General features: G+C 40.7%; 1 protein-coding gene across 2 annotated transcripts in view; it reads left to right on the top strand.

Annotated features, from left to right (window-relative positions):
* Positions 1–8,927, top strand: part of SLC2A12 (solute carrier family 2 member 12) — a 278,913-nt gene extending 269,986 nt beyond the window's left edge. For both annotated transcript variants that reach the window (XM_083176657.1, XM_083176656.1), the window contains 2 exons: positions 1,329–1,461; positions 8,647–8,927. In XM_083176657.1, the coding sequence (XP_083032783.1) occupies positions 1,329–1,461; positions 8,647–8,731 (218 nt within the window). In that variant the 3' untranslated portion in view covers positions 8,732–8,927. The remainder of the gene's footprint in view (positions 1–1,328; positions 1,462–8,646) is intronic.
* Positions 8,928–17,085: the final 8,158 nt, after the last annotated feature.

Raw genomic sequence — 17,085 nt, forward strand, 5'->3', positions numbered from 1 at the left:
GTATTGATATCTGTTTATTACGGTCAGGTCACTTTTCTGTCATGCGCCACAAAGTACCGATTATCAGTAATTTGCTCAAGGGCAGAACCTGTTCTGAATATGCAAGAAGGAGTCCTGCGCGACAGGGCACAGGCACCGGGTCAGCTTCAGACTGACAGTGCTTGGCAGTCAGATGCCATTTAGGAGCAGGAAGGGACAACAACAGCCTCCATTTGTTAATACAGAGGTATGTCACTGCCATTTAGCTGGATGGAAGAGGCCATGTATCTCGAGAGATTGGACATAGATTTTCTGACTTCTGTGATGGGTGGCTTGCACGTTTCCATGGGTAGTTATCTGATGCTGCATCCTAGGAGGCCGGTTGGATCACTACTGCAGCAGGAGGTGTGTGCTTGTTATAGATTCCTCCTGCTGCATTACCATAAAAGCTAAAAATTAAAAATGTATAATAAAAGTTATGTTTTAAATGAAATGTATCTGTCGCTGGATACTCTCTATAGTACAAAAACGATATATTAGTCCAGTGAGTGCCCCGAATTGGGAATACTTTTTTTCTCGTTCTTGTACCAGTAACCACTATTCCCGGGAGCACCTCCAAAAAAATAATAATTATAAATTAAAAATAATTTAATAATTCATAAATTCAATTGGAATGGATTATTAGGACATTAAAGAGACAACAAACATCTGTGCGGACATTTCCTATCTCTTCACATTACCATAAAAGCTATCAGCACTGCTTCTAACTCCAACCACATCTGCATGTGTGGCAGTTTTCCTTCGTGAAATCTTAGGACAGAGGATGGAAGTTTTGGGAAAAGGTATTATAAGATAGAAATACAAATATAACAGGGAAAATATAACAACATATGTTTCTTTAATCCCGTAATAACACTACCCATGATATTTAGAGAGATGTCAATTATCTTATAATTATGTCATTATTGTGAAAACTACTGTTGGTAGAAATGTGGAATCAACTGTAAACACCCTTAGTGGCAGCAGGACTGTTACTTTCTACACAATTTGTCTCCCAGTGCAAACACAAGAAAATGTCTCCCCCCCACCCATAGACATTCTAAAAATGCAATATTTGCCAAACGGCCTCATTGCAGTATTGCAGTAGACATGGCTTTGTTGCAATGGGTGTGGCTTTGAAGGAATAGACTACTTTACACTATACAATAGTTCCCCTTCCACCATATTTTTTTATAAATCTTATTTTTTACATACAAACAAACTATATTTACAGTAATAAATAACACATTGCAAATACATTTTAATTTTCTGCAGTATTGTAATTTCTCTTGTCCTTTTAATACAAACAGAGACTCTTGGCCTGACGTGGATGATTTTTAGTTATGCTGTGATGAGCATAGGATCGCTGGTGTTTGTAATCAAGTTTGTCCCAAACACAAAGGGAAGGCCATTGGAGGAAATATCTATGGAATTGGCATCAAGGTAGGTACATGTATCTACTGTTTAACATTATGGAAAACTCAAATGCTCTGTAGCCATAGGAAAGAATGACCATATTCCCTTTTTAAGTGTTTTTGTTTCCTGATTGGAAATAAATCAAGTTAGGAGTTATGCCATGTTTACCTCAATACTGCCACCTCAGAATTAAAGTAACACTCCAACACCAAAAACTCTATTATTTTATTAATTCAACCTGAATAGATTTATGATCGATCTAAAATCTATAAACATCACTAGGGAGTTTCAATATTGGTAGATTTCTAAAGTCTAAAGTCAGTGAGTTTTTTTGGCAGTTCCATTGAAAACTAATGCAAATAGACATAAAAACGTCAAAAATGTACTCAAATTTGACGACCTCTATTGCTGATTTTCTGAAGGACAAAGCATACCATATGCACGCAACTGTTGTGGTTCCTCTAATTCTGGTTTGCATACATCTCTGATGATGGAATGCCTGAGATGGTTTGCATCTGTCTCCAATATTGTGGTACACGCACAGAGAACCTTGCGCAGTTTGATTCATTGATGGTGATTGCAGCTGTGATTGTGCATGCTGAGGATATACAAAATATTGCAGAGGAGGCGAATGATTCTGCACTGGCTTTATCAATTGTTAAATTAGTGTCCCAACACCCGAATCCTTTCCTTTTCTCCTTCCCATGCTATATACAAAATATGCAAAAGACCCAGAAGCCCTGAAAAGAACAGAGATGCCCACCAGAACAATCACAACTTCAAACACATTTGCAGTGCAAATATAAATCAGTAATCATCAATTCAATGAAATGGCCCAACAGCATGGCCGTGAGATGCCTGCATTTAATGCCCATAAATAGTGACTGTAATGCTGGCCATACACTAGACCCACTTTCATCCAACCATCCAACATTTTGACCCTCAATTAGTGTAAGGTGTGCCCTCGCATGGCTTGTTTTGCTCGGCACACTTTACGGTTCCCAATTTTAGTTGTCGTGGATCATAAAATATGAAAAATGTAAATATGATAAAATTTGTGAAAAAGTTATGTCGACCTTTTCATGTGTCAACCATTGCCATGTCAACCTATTTCGTATGTCAAGCTTTTTTCAATGTCGACCTAGTGCATGTCCATGCGTGACCATCTAACATTTTGCCCATCAACCAATTGAATTGACTGTCGACCCAATTACAGTCAACCTATCAACTCGAAACCAGTGCCCAGGTGTTTTTTTTTAGGAGGGTCTGTGACATCAGCGATGGGTACTTCCACCCTGTTTCAGTGGCAGATTATTGGACGCCTCAGACTTACTAACAATTGCAGAGAAAGCCTAAGATCTTTGATGGTTTGGGAAATTGCATATGAATTTGCAAAATGATAGCAATTAATGATCTATTCGCAATTATCTTACAATTTAGCAAGTGGTGTCTTCTCTTTCTGTCTGGTTGTCAGCTTCCTCCTTGCAGTCCACTGCGAATTCTCACATTAGCAGTCAAGTCTGAATTAGGCCCAATGTCCCTTTAGTGTTAAAGTGGATGTGTAGTGTTGTTAAATGCACTACACATCCACTTTAACACTAAAGTCCTAGGTGTTGCTTGATTTCAGAGAGACAGGGGTGTTTGTCACTCGCACAGGACTGTCCTCTGATATTAAAGGGACATGTCTAGGACCCCCCGTAAATGACTAGTAAAGTACTATGTCTATTATAGAGACTAGGGAGGTGTGCTACCACTGGACAACAAAAATGTATACAGAAACAGCGTTTCACAGGAAACAAGAAAAAGGTTGTCCCTGGTGTGGTGCACCTGTTACAGAAATAATGATACAATAATATTTAACTTTTAATTCATTGTCTAAAAACTTGCGAAATATAAAACACACATAACACAAAATAAGAGTGATAGACAAAAGATAGAATAGGTGTGTTAAAAAAGGGTGGCTAATTGGCGACGCACTGTCGTCTGTTCTGATTCAATTATAATATAAGTGTATCCTCACAGGTTTATAGTATTGTGACCGCTCAGAGCAAAAGATGCCAGTATCTGGCTCTCTGAATAGTCGGTCAAACTGCCTTGGCACTGTATGTCCTGTGTCTCTTATTTATCAGGATAGATGCTATATTGCTCTTTACTATCCTAAAAAGGGTTCTCACGGAAACAGTGTCGAATTATGACAGTCTCAGGGTTATGGGAGCTAGAGTCACCAATTCTGCAAATAAATTGTAGAGTGTTGTGAGCATACAAATACGGTGTGTTACAAATATATTTTGAAGCAACCACCTGCTATTCACAGCACTATGGCCGTGTATCTGTGCTGCGCCCACACCTTAATACTGTATATATGTCCTAGATATTTGTGTCAGCGTGACCCCTGATTCCTAGGGTCACCCAGACATTCATATAGATATCGCTGTGTTAATGAGTGGTTGTAATTCCACATATGGGAGGCGATTGTTTAAGGCAAGACACAGTCTGGGGTGCTGATGGAGAAGGTGGTCATAACAAAAAGACACAGAAATGGGGCACAGTCTAGGATGTTTATTATGATCACGTATAATGTGCCCACGTTATCCAGGGTTCCCTGTATTTATATGTGGTTATAATTCCACATTAGGTTGTGTTTTAGGGGTGGTCTTAATTCCACACCAACAGAAAGGTGTTTTGAAAATACACAACACAGTTTAAATTATTGTTGAAATTAGTGGTTATAATTCCACTTCATAGAGAACCAGAGATAGGGCACAGTCCAAGGTGTTTGCGCAGTTGCATGTGTAGTTACAGACCACCCCTAAAACACAACCTAATGTGGAATTATAACCACATATAAATACAGGGAACCCTGGATAACGTGGGCACATTATACGTGATCATAATAAACATCCTAGACTGTGCCCCATTTCTGTGTCTTTTTGTTATGACCACCTTCTCCATCAGCACCCCAGACTGTGTCTTGCCTTAAACAATCGCCTCCCATATGTGGAATTACAACCACTCATTAACACAGCGATATCTATATGAATGTCTGGGTGACCCTAGGAATCAGGGGTCACGCTGACACAAATATCTAGGACATATATACAGTATTAAGGTGTGGGCGCAGCACAGATACACGGCCATAGTGCTGTGAATAGCAGGTGGTTGCTTCAAAATATATTTGTAACACACCGTATTTGTATGCTCACAACACTCTACAATTGATTTGCAGAATTGGTGACTCTAGCTCCCATAACCCTGAGACTGTCATAATTTGACACTGTTTCCGTGAGAACCCTTTTTAGGATAGTAAAGAGCAATATAGCATCTATCCTGATAAATAGGAGACACAGGACATACAGTGCCAAGGCAGTTTGACCGACTATTCAGAGAGCCAGATACTGGCATCTTTTGCTCTGAGCGGTCACAATACTATAAACCTGTGAGGATACACTTATATTATAATTGAATCAGAACAGACGACAGTGCGTCGCCAATTAGCCACCCTTTTTTAACACACCTATTCTATCTTTTGTCTATCACTCTTATTTTGTGTTATGTGTGTTTTATATTTCGCAAGTTTTTAGACAATGAATTAAAAGTTAAATATTATTGTATCATTATTTCTGTAACAGGTGCACCACACCAGGGACAACCTTTTTCTTGTTTCCTCTGAAACGCTGTTTCTGTTGCTTGATTTCAGCCTCTAAATGCTTTTTCAAAGGTAGGCAAGTATGCCTTATAGTCCTCATTTAAGCAAAACCATTTTAGGGAATGACTAATGCTGGGTACACACCAGGATGACAAGGGTCCGATCCCATCAATCTAGATCCAATTCCGACCGATTGGATGTAGATTGTGTGGTGATTGGGCCCTTTTCTGTCCTGGTGTAGAGCGATACCGATCCGATGCGCGGTCCCGCGGGTCGGTCGTTATTCAGATGCTACCTGCAGCAGCTAGGATCTGGAAACGACCATACTCCCGGGTGCGGGTCGCAATCGGATTGGACCTGCTCACGGTGCACATCGTGATCAGGTTGTGCCCCCCGCGGCATCGTGAGCGGGTCGGAAGAAAGACTGACGACCCGCTCACATTGTGCATCGGGAGTGAGTCGTCCTGGTGTGTACCCCACATAAAATCCTAATGTAGATGAGCCCCACAGTAAGTAAGATCTATTGCACTTGTATGGCCCCCATACATCAGCAATCACAATTAATTGCTTCTCAGATCCAGTGATTTTCTCCCCATATAAATGGTTTCTTCAATCTATTTGATTTGCCCACACAATGACATTAAAGATTTGTTTCAGTGATCGGCAGATTTTTCCTGTTAGAATGCCCAGACATACAAAAATGAAACTCCAATAAAACCAGATTTTTAAACTTGTTTAAAAATCTGATTCAGCAATCGATTGGCGATCCCTATTAATTTTTTTTGGGGATTGCCAAAAGGGGAGCCCACACATTAAAGATTAAATGTGACAATCATCATCTCCAGAATGGAGAATTGTCACAATTAATTGCTGATGTATGGGGCCCATTACCCAGCTACAAGATGCAGAGAACTAAGGCTCCGTACACACGGAGCAATATGATCGCAGGGCAATATTGGCTTAATATTGCTCAGCAATAATATTGCTATGTGTCCCGTTTTCATCAGCGACCAGAGATGGTTGCTGATAAAAACGAGACGCTCTGCCTGCAGAAGCTGCTGGTCGCAGAAGCCAGCGACCACCCCAGGGTTGGTCACGGGAGTGTGCTCCCTGCAACCATCGCCTGGAAAGCAACTGTTCTTACACATAGTTAAAAACAATCTTGGAATTATTTCTAAACTTTTAGCTGACCAGTCAGTTACCTCCATACTTCCCACAATAATAAATCAGCCTTAGTTGATTAATGTGATAGTTAGCATTTCAACACAAAGTAAGCTGTCATTTGTAAGTCTATTAAAAGAGGAAACTGCAAGCTGAGTACACAATAAAGCTCTAATGTTCCAGTAATAAAATGTCAACAACAGCTACACTATTTGAATTATGTGTAAACAGAGACTTTCCCCTGTAAGCAAATTACAATGAGAATTATTTTTATTTTCAAAGCCGATTCTCTAATATAAACAAACAAGTATCAAGTGATTCACATAGTGTGATTCTGTAGTCACTTGCAGGTAAAGTGAGTTATCTGCAAGAAAAGTAAACACTATCTGACGATTGCTGCCAATCCAATAAATGCTCTGAACGGATGGTGTGACTGTCCCGTACACATGGGAGGTTATTCTGGTTCATACACTCCCTGTGCGTTCGCACGGGGGCCGATGTTTTCTTCTGTGTATTTCTGCACATGTGCATGCGCTGGGTGCGAGCGGGCACAGCGAAATGCTAGTTTGCAGTCCCGTTTGCACCTACCAATGCGCCCATGAAAACGCTGGGAGTTCACATGGAGAATAGGCAGTCATGTGGCTGCCGGGGGTGGGCAGCTGACATCACTGGATGTCAGCTGCCACCCTAATGCAAAGCTAAGACACCAAAGAGTGTCTTAGTTTTGTGTGCTCCTTCCAAATCATTCGATTATCGGTTACCATCGAATGATTTCGCCCCCGCACTCAAGGCTGGGAATTGACGTTTATGCGAAACATTACTTCGCAGCTATGTGGGGAACTCGGTGAGCGAGGGGGTGGGCGGGCGGCTGTGCGAGCAGCGTTTAATCCACACACAACGCTGTGAATTTTGCAGTGTTGTATGTGGACCATAATAAATTCCATGGAGTAATGTCTTGCTTGGTGTGTACTTTCCATACATTTGTAGAATGGGACCGGTGAAAAAGTATTTGAAGCTGTTTATTATCGTCAAACATTGCATACACACTTTTCAACTATCCCATTTTAACGACTGATCGTTCCGATAATGCAGAAAAATTGCATCATGTATATCCAGCTTTACTGCTCTATTTTTTGCCGAATTGAAAGAAAACACATATTAATTAATTTTCCATACTTTGTGTGCGTTTTACTCCGTTTATGTTTTCTAAATGGAATTTGTTGTTCAAAAACAACATTTTAAATTCCAAACTTTAGCAATAACACCTAACAGATAGATCTCCACAAGTAATCATCCGGTGATTAGAAGCACAACTTAGTTCAAAATCATTGAAAAACCACAAAGAACAAATTATGCATTCTGACAAATTGTGTCATATGCTAGTTATGTAAATGGAACCCTGCTTAACTGGGATTGTAGCGAAGTGATTAGGGTTACATGAGTTCCTTTCTTGAAGAACACGTTGATAGTGCCTCCACCAAAAGTTGACTTTACCTGTACTAGCCCCAGACCTAACTGAACACGTTTGGTCAATTATACCTTCAACTGCCACTCCTGCCTAATTCCACAATAACTTAACAACAACATAAGGAAGAACACAACTTTAAAATAAGTTTATTATACATTCTAGCCTGCATTGTCTCCTAGACATTAGTGGAGATCATTTATGGGATGTTAGCCGAGGAGGGCACAAAATCAGATTTGGTGAAACTGTTTGCCTTTATTTGAGTTAGAAGTTAAAGCTTTGACAAATTGTATAAATTGCAATAATCAGGGCCAGATTATCAGCGGTGCTGGTGGAGCTGCAGTTCCAGGCCGCCACATAGAAACAGGCCCTTCATCATGACAGCATGATGGCCATAATGTATGGGTTCTACATGCCTACATGGCATTGTCCTCACTTCCTCTGCTTCTCATAATAGGCCCTTGAATATTTTTAGCTCCAGGCCCATGAGGCCGTTAATCCGGCATAGGCAGCAATTTACTGAGGAGCAGAATTACTCTCCCATTGGATGTAGAGAGGGCATGTTTTCTTGCCAGCATGTGCAGCTACAGTATATGTATGTATGCTACTGAGTGTGGCATGACTCATACTGTGACTGAAGGTGTGTGACTGCATATCAGCTTCATCAGTATATCCTATTGTTTTGTTCTTTAAAATACAGGATTGGCTGGCAGATTTATACAAAGGCCCACTTTCCTGGATAGTTCTCTATAGCAGATGTGACATTGGCTGCCGCATATTATATTAACTTATTAAATGAATCACCAAAATTGCATATATCTTATTCATAAATTACACTTCTTTCACTACTTCCCTACATATTATATGTGTATACTGTTCTAAGGGTTTTTATCTATAGTATAGTATGGATAATCTTCTGCTTCTGCATTTCTTTTCACAGAAGCAACATGGGCCATTCATTCTGCTCCAGGAATAAGAGCAGACAAAAGCTGGTGCCAATGGAACTCACCCAGAACACAGCATAGAGGATATTTCAGTGATAAATGAGAACGAGGACATCTTGGCCTAGATTATTTTCCTTTTGAAGCATTTGACACTCGTATTCACTGAAGTGCTGTTTTATTTTCAAATATTACTTGATTCACTGCAATTTGCTGTTAAGAAACATATATTGAATTAGTAATTATACAATGATATCCATGATAAAATATTATATACATATACTGTCTTTATTTCATTTCAATTGAAAGGTTCACAATAACCTTTGTAAATAATATATGGGCAGGAATCAAAAAACAAAATGACTGAGTTTAGGAAACAATAAATAAATTCCTTTATACAGTACACTTAGCCCCCACTCATGGCATGGAAGGAGTCAGAACCGGCACTCATGTATGAAGAAATACTTTTTCCCCATATATATATATATATATATATATATATATATGTGTGTACAGATATTGGATATAGAGAGCGCTAGATAGGAACCTCCACCTTACTGTGACATTCAATAGTGGATTCACAATTTGCGATTTGTAAACAAATTTTATTTAAAAATAAATGATATAGTCGAAAGCAGACACTTAGAAGGAGAGACTCACACACCTCTGGTGTTCACCAATTCTTTGGACAGCGCGACCCGCATAAGTATCTGACAGAAAACTGTTTGGCAGATCCATTAACATCAAAGGGTGTTTTCCAAACCTTTGGACAGCGCCACCCATATAAATATTGGACAGACATCTGTATGACAGATCTTTCAACACCATAGGACGTCATCCAAGCGTCATAAGAAGTTTTTTTTAAAACTCATCCTTAGACCTTCCATAAGCTCAGCATCCCGAGGAAGCCGAGTACCGGCGAAACGCGTTGGGTCTCGACTCACTGAAAATGCTTGAATCATAATTTTACTATGTTTTATGTGAATATTGTCTGATATCGACTATATCATTTATTTTTAAATAAAATTTGTTTACAAATCGCAAATTGTGAATCCACTATTGAATGTCACAGTAAGGTGGAGGTTCCTATCTAGCGCTCTCTATATCCAATATCTGTACACATTTCCATTTGTCGACCTTCACTAACAGGGAGGTCTTATAGAGTAGCTGCTATTAGTAGCGCAAAACGACGGTCTTTCTCACACACACATATATATATATATATATATATATATATATATATATATATATATATATATATATATACACATACATACACATATACATACATATACACACACACACACACACAGCAGCAACAAGTCTGGGATGATATAACATTAATTGGTACAAACAAGTAAGTAAAATATAACATACCTTTCTACATGAACACACCGCTTGTGCAGGCTTCTGGCCATGGTGGGACTGCCCACCTGGCATCATCACGCTCTGGCCTGACCTCCAACAATGAGTGTAATCCCATCACCATAGTAACATGACACTTCCTGCAGTAACGTGAAATACATGAACAGTGCTAACAATTATATACACTGATAATCTATATATCCTGTGGCTTCATGTAACCTTTAATTAAATTCATTAAATAAATACATTATGATAGCCTATGGATAATCAAACCTAGGTTGATGTTCAACATACAGGGGGTACATAAGCCTGCAAGTGCCCACATTTCCAACAGCCTCACTCATTAACTGCCAACAGATGTACTAGACATAACTAGACCCATGTGAACCATCAGTGTGATGCATGATAGATAGTGCAGCCAAGGGCAAGCTAAAATGTAGAAAATGACAAATTTTCATTGAGACCATGTGGAGCAATGACATCCAGTGTCATGATCCATTTGGTCTCACATTGTATAAGTTTAGCAGCTCTGTTACCTCCATGGTAAGGGGAGGGATAATTTGTATCATATGATATCTAAATAAATTCAATAGGTGACTTAATTCAGCAAAATGCCTGTCAACTGGCTAGTCAATGGAGCCTACTTCCAGGGCTTTACGAATGGATGACCGATGGGCCATCATCCTCTCTTTAAATTTACGTTCCCTCTTACTGACATATACCAGGTCGCAAGGGCATATAATCTGGTATACGATGAACTTGCTTTTACAATTAAACCAATGGCGTATAAGGTATTTTCGGAACTTATATGTTAGTTGGGCGCCCACTATAGTAAGTACGCTCAAACCCCCACTATCCATGTCCGCATGGAGTTGATGTTATATATTATGGCGAGCGCAGCGAGCCACCGAGCCCTAAGCGTGGCAAGCATAGCAAGCCCCGTGAGGGGACGCGCAAAACTAAGCAAATAGCTTAGTGGGCGCCCAACTAACATATAAGTACCGTATTTTCTACCCATATGGGGGTGATGAAAACATTCTCCTGTAAGGAGAAACTGACAGGTAATACAACCACATTTGCTGCATCCATATTTAATCTGGTGCAGAAATTAGTCATTTAGAGGAGAGATTCTATATTTTTTCCATGTCTGTTTTAACAAGCCAGTCCTTCAAGTTGGAGCCCCAGGTCTAGCATTGCATATGGTTAGTATTACCTAACCCCAATGCATTATCAGAAGTAAGGATTAGCCAATGCTTTTTAATAATACGGTTAACCTGTGAGGAGTTGACATTGTATCTCGTGACCCAAGGCATATTACGATCCAACTGGAGAGCCCGTTGTTTACATAATAAAAGCTGCTTTTTGAATACCCCCTTGCTGTAAACTTAGATATTAGTTAATCTATCTGCTTGCTAACGAGATCTCTGTTGCCGTTAATACGCATGATGCGTACCATTTAGGAGTACGGGATGCACCGTATGAGGCTTTTGGAGTGGCAGCTTGTGGCCTGTAATAATCAATTACGGTGGGCTTAGTATATAAGGTAGTCACCAAACCAGTCCTGTTTAATAACCTTGACCTCTGCCTGATTAAAGCAGTGTGTAAACTTTATAGGGCTGTTACTATCATTGAGTTCATGAAGTAAGGCTTCCAGTACCGATTTGGGGCCTTTCCAAATAAGGAAAAGGTCATCTATGTAGCGGCACAACAGTAGCATATCTGCCATGATGAGTTGGTTATTATAAAACAGGGCATCTTCTATGCCATACATGATTATATTGATATAGCTGGGGGTTGCCTTGTAGCTGTAAAATGAACTGGCCATCAAATACAAATAAATTATTAGTAAGAATACAGTAAGTTCTAGCAAATGCACTATGATTTGAAAATGCTCATTACAAAAAGAGTTTTCACTCAAAATCTGTGAACCATGCTCAGACCAAAAACATGCGGTATAGATCAATTCCTACCAACCAACTATCATTAGGCAGTTCCGAAATATCTTTAAGTTTTGGCTAGAAACATCCCAGCTAGGTTCCTCCAGTATCAGCGGTTGAAGCAGCTAATCTATGAACATTGAAGTAGGTTGCAATAGAGTCCCTCTAACTGCAGTTATTGAACGTCCAGGTGGTGCAATTAAACTCTTATGAATTTTTGGAGTGGTGTAGAATACAGGGCTGAGGGGGAATTCCAGTAGCAAGCTATTTAAGATGTCCTGAATAATCAGCTAAAGCTTGCTGTAAGTGCCTCTCTGCACTGTGCAGTGGGGTCCCCTGATAGTTTTTTCTATACAGTCACATCCTGTGGTTGGCGTAAAGCCTTTTATTGTAGCCTTGTATATCCTGCAACACAATCCCCCCCCCCCCCCCCCCCTGCCCGCTGGACGTATTACCCAGGATTTTTTTTTTTATTGAGTCTTTATTTAGATTTTGATCATATAAAATAACATACAAACACAAAACATACACAAAATCATTACACAAGGAGTTAACATCACAGAAATTGCCACAATAATTCAATACTAAGTGATTTAACCCTCATATCTAGTAACCACTAACCCTAACACAGCATACTTTTTAGGGGCACATGGCACATCTCTTTACCACGGTATTTCGTATGCGGGCACGGCAAGTTGGCCTTACTGGTTTCCGCTAACCTTATTATGAGGGGATCATTGAAGCTGTTATATTTGATCTTATGGGAGGAAGGGAAAAAGGGGGGAATACGACCAGAGAATTCTTATGAAAAGTAGGGAGGCACCCCGGGGCAGTTGATCTATAGCAATTAAACTTGATACCGGTGCATGTTGGGGGGACAATTTAGAATTTATATGCCTTGCATGCCCCTCGGTCTAAATCATGCATTATTGTTACTGAGCCATTGATAAACGATATGTGAGCGAAAAGCAAGCTAATTACTTTATTAATTTCCATACCGATAGGAAGAAAAAAAAATAAAAAATAAAGGGAGAGACATTGGGCCTTATTTTGGTTCATTCTTTCTGACAAAATCCTTCTTAGATGGGCAAAACCATGTGCACTGCAGGTGGGGCAGGTGTTACTTGTGCAGAGAGAATTAGATTTGGGTGGGGTTTTACTTCAAAGTGAGATCTATATTGCAGTGTAAAAATAAAGCAGTCAGTATTTTCCCTGCACAGAAACAAAATTACTCACCCAAATCTAATTCTCTGTGCACATGTTAAATCTGCCCCCCTGCAGTGCACATGGTTTTGTCCATCTAAGAAGGATTTTGTCAGAAAGAATGAACCAAAATAAGGCCCATAGTGTGGGAGTGAACACGTAAGGAATCCCGATCTAGGGATCTGGATATCCTGCCAGACAGAACTATTAGTGAAATTTCAGTAAAGCTATATTATTCTGAACAGTCCTATGCACAGCCTTAACCATGCAACTTAAACTGCTCAGACTGGCTGTAAAAATAAAAAATAAATGCTCATAAAAAAAAAAAAGTGACATCTCTAGAACATACACAAAAAAGAAATATAAGAATCAACAGATAACAAACATACACGTGGTCTACCCTTTAAACTGGTAGAATGAAGATTGGCGCCAAGGGTTCCAAATTGAGTAAAATATAGTGCTACATCCATTTGATGCATAAAAAAATTTCTCGTGTTCATAAGTAGTGTTTACAAAGTTTATCCACTCGGTAAAAATCGGCCCATTTTGAGCCATCCAGTATCACGCTATGACCACCTTGGCAAGTGCAGAGAGGTGTGTTAATAAAAGGCATGTCTCTCTAGACATCTTTTCTACTTGCCAGATCCCTGTTGTAAGATTAATATCTGTGGGTTCCACCTGTGTCACCCCCATAGCCACAATTACCTGACTTATCCTGTCCCAAAAAAAGCTCACATTGGCCCTTATTCTGATCGGTGCGGATATTCCCGAATTCTGACGGTGCGGTCCGCACGCCACGCTGTGCGGCAGCGTGCGGCCATCGTCCGTAGAAATGCCCACGTGTCCTCCGCATTCGGACGGACTCACTCTTTAAGAACAGGGCGTGTTTACGGACGACATACAAACCATGCGTGTGCGGGGGAAACACTCCGATTCTGCACGGTCTGACCGCGTATGCACGGGCTTCCCGCATCAGAACGGACGCGAACCGGCCACTACGCACAGATGCGGTGTACTTACGCAAAAAAACAGACTACTGTTATCTGAGTTCCCAAATAGATCACATGACACACTTAGGCAATTATCAAACCACTTTGAGCACAGATTGTTGCTCCTGGTCATCTGTTATTTAGCTAATTGATCCTTAAACACTTACAAGCACTATACATTAACCCTAACATTCCCTATGTGGATAAAAATGTTATCTACCCTTTTGCTGTGTACATATCTAAACATCCACATGTTTGTGTTTTAAATGGTTTTTATACTTTTAATGTTAAATACTAAAATAACACACAGACAACTTCTTAAACAACGGCAAACTTTTATTAACAAAAAAAACAAAATTGATTCAACATCAGTCGTCCAGCAGCAGGACACAGAGGTCCTCCACATGAGCGGTCATCCGCCTCAGGTCCTCCCTTAAGCTCATGAGAGCCCCTCTTACTCCCTGGGGTGGCTCCTGGTAATCTGTGTGCATGAGAAAGGGGGTACAACATTAATTATGCTACTCACGTACACCTTGTACAGTCAATCCTAAGTACCTACACCATGAGAAATCATACATACAAAAAAAGCCTTATCCACTCTTGTATGTAATGTCATCAAATATATGATCATGATGCTGCCACCACACACACACACTTGTGTGACATATACATTTCACAATCTATATATCAAAAACACAACCACACTTGAGGATCACTCACACTTGTCCTGACCAAAGACTCCTCACTCAACTCAAAACATACACCCACTACAACATGCCACATTGACCCATACATATATACCTGCATGTTACTGCTTAATAGCTAAACTGCATGATAGATAGATAGAATAGATAGAATAGATACCACAGGAAAATGCTAGGCTACTCCCTCTTCCCATTACTTCATGATTCCTTGTCACATTTGCCAGATAGGTGAAAGTGCAGCACTAATCCGCTTCCATACACCAAACAATTTCTAAGGTCAATCCATCATACATAATACCTTACAAAAATACATGACAACAACACGGGCACACTGGCTAGAGGGGTGCCCATGCAAACTGCCCACTTGGGACTCCTGTATAAATCAGGCCTGGCCATATTCCATTGATGTTTTATTGTTGCTTCTATACAAAGAGCCTCCATAAATAAACACTCATCACCTACATGAGCATCCAGATTGCACGTTTGCAGCATGACCCTATAAGACCAAAGTGTGTCTGTTGTTTCCCATTTTTTGGGACTACTCTTTACTATATTATAGGAAAATTGAATCAGCTGTGCGACCTAACAAACTGTACCTAACTCAGTAATGAAGCATTATGTCTACTTACCCTTGCCAGGCAGCTCCACCAGGTCCTCATCCTCCACATTGGGAGGTGGTGGCACATCGTCGAGGGGTAGGGGCACCTCCTCCTCCTCCACTTCGACCTCCTGGCCGACCTCCTGTGCCTCCTCCGTGTCCTCCTCGGAGACAAAATTCTGGGCCTGTGTGGCCTCCTCAATGTCCCCCTCCTGGGAGGCCTCCTCACTGGCCACCTCCTGTCTGTTCGCCTCTCTGCCCACCTCCTGGGCCTCCTCATGGGCCTGTCTGGCTCTCTCCCGCGCTGTGGGTTAAACAAACAAAATGGGTGAGTGTCATTTGACTTTGAAATAACTCTAACAAGTACATCTCATAACCACATTATATATGTGTTATATATCACACATATAGTATATGGCTTTTCGATGTCATAAACACCCAATTGACCTCATGTAATATTAATATTAAATAATGTTAAAATGCAAACACTCACTGGCCTAGATGCACTAGCGTTCAAAAGTGATACAATGTAGAGTGATAAACCCGCAGCCAATCAGATCATTCCTGTCATGTCACAGACTGTAGTTGTAAAATGCCAGGTAGGAGCTGATTGGCTGCCTGTTTGTTACTCTCCATATGAACAATTTTGAAGCCGACCGAATCCTGGCCACTGTCATTTATTTGTATTTTGCGAAAATACTTACAGCGCTGCAGACGCCGCCTCAGAGCCTGCAGACGCTCCGGCTCCCGCCTCCGCAGGTCGGACCATCGCCTCTCCAGTTGGGCGATGGTCCTCCGCACATGAGTGCGGGCGAATATGCGGCGCCGGGCCGCAACATATGCCCGGCGCTTATCCCTATTAGAGATGAAGGGGCCTGCCTGCCCCAGTCTCCGTTCCATAACTGCCACCAGCGAGAGCAGCTCCGCAGTGGAGAATGGTTGTGCTCGCTGGTAGGCAGCCATTTTAGGAATGGCACTAATCAAACAATCATGTGCTGTCATTGGTTGGGCAGAGTGATATTTGGTATTAACTTTATTGTTCATTTTAACACTAACAGCGTGTATGCGCCCGAACATACGGCTAACCCATTGCATCGCACCCCCATCCTAAACACACAGTGTAAACTAAGATGTAAACACATTATATATAATCTATAACATTCACCAAACATGGGTATAAGCATATTATACCTATTTTATAATGAAAGCTATGCAACAGAAACATAGCAAATAGTGGCAGACCTTTTCCCAAAATTAGGCCATGGTGCCATGTGTACACTTACCTTCTACTGGGCCATACTACAGAGGTGGAATGAACATTAGCTAGAATCCTGGCTGATTTTGGAGTGCTTTCACATGTGATTTGGATGCTAGCACTGATTACTTGTGGCTAAGTGGTGGACTGGATTGACATATGGGGCCTTATTTTGGTTCATTCTTTCTGACAAAATCCTTCTTAGATGGACAAAACCATGTGCACTGCAGGGGGCAGATGTAACATGTGCAGAGAGAATTAGATTTGGGTGAGTAATTTTGTTTCTGTGCAGGGAAAATACTGACTGCTTTCTTTTTACACTGCAATATTGATCTCACTTTGAAGTAAAACCCCACCCAAATCTAATTCTCTCTGCACAAGTAACAC

This window comes from Crinia signifera, chromosome 3 (genome assembly GCF_055691185.1).
Source record: "Crinia signifera chromosome 3, ASM5569118v1, whole genome shotgun sequence".
In the NCBI taxonomy this organism is placed as follows: Eukaryota; Metazoa; Chordata; class Amphibia; order Anura; family Myobatrachidae; genus Crinia; species Crinia signifera.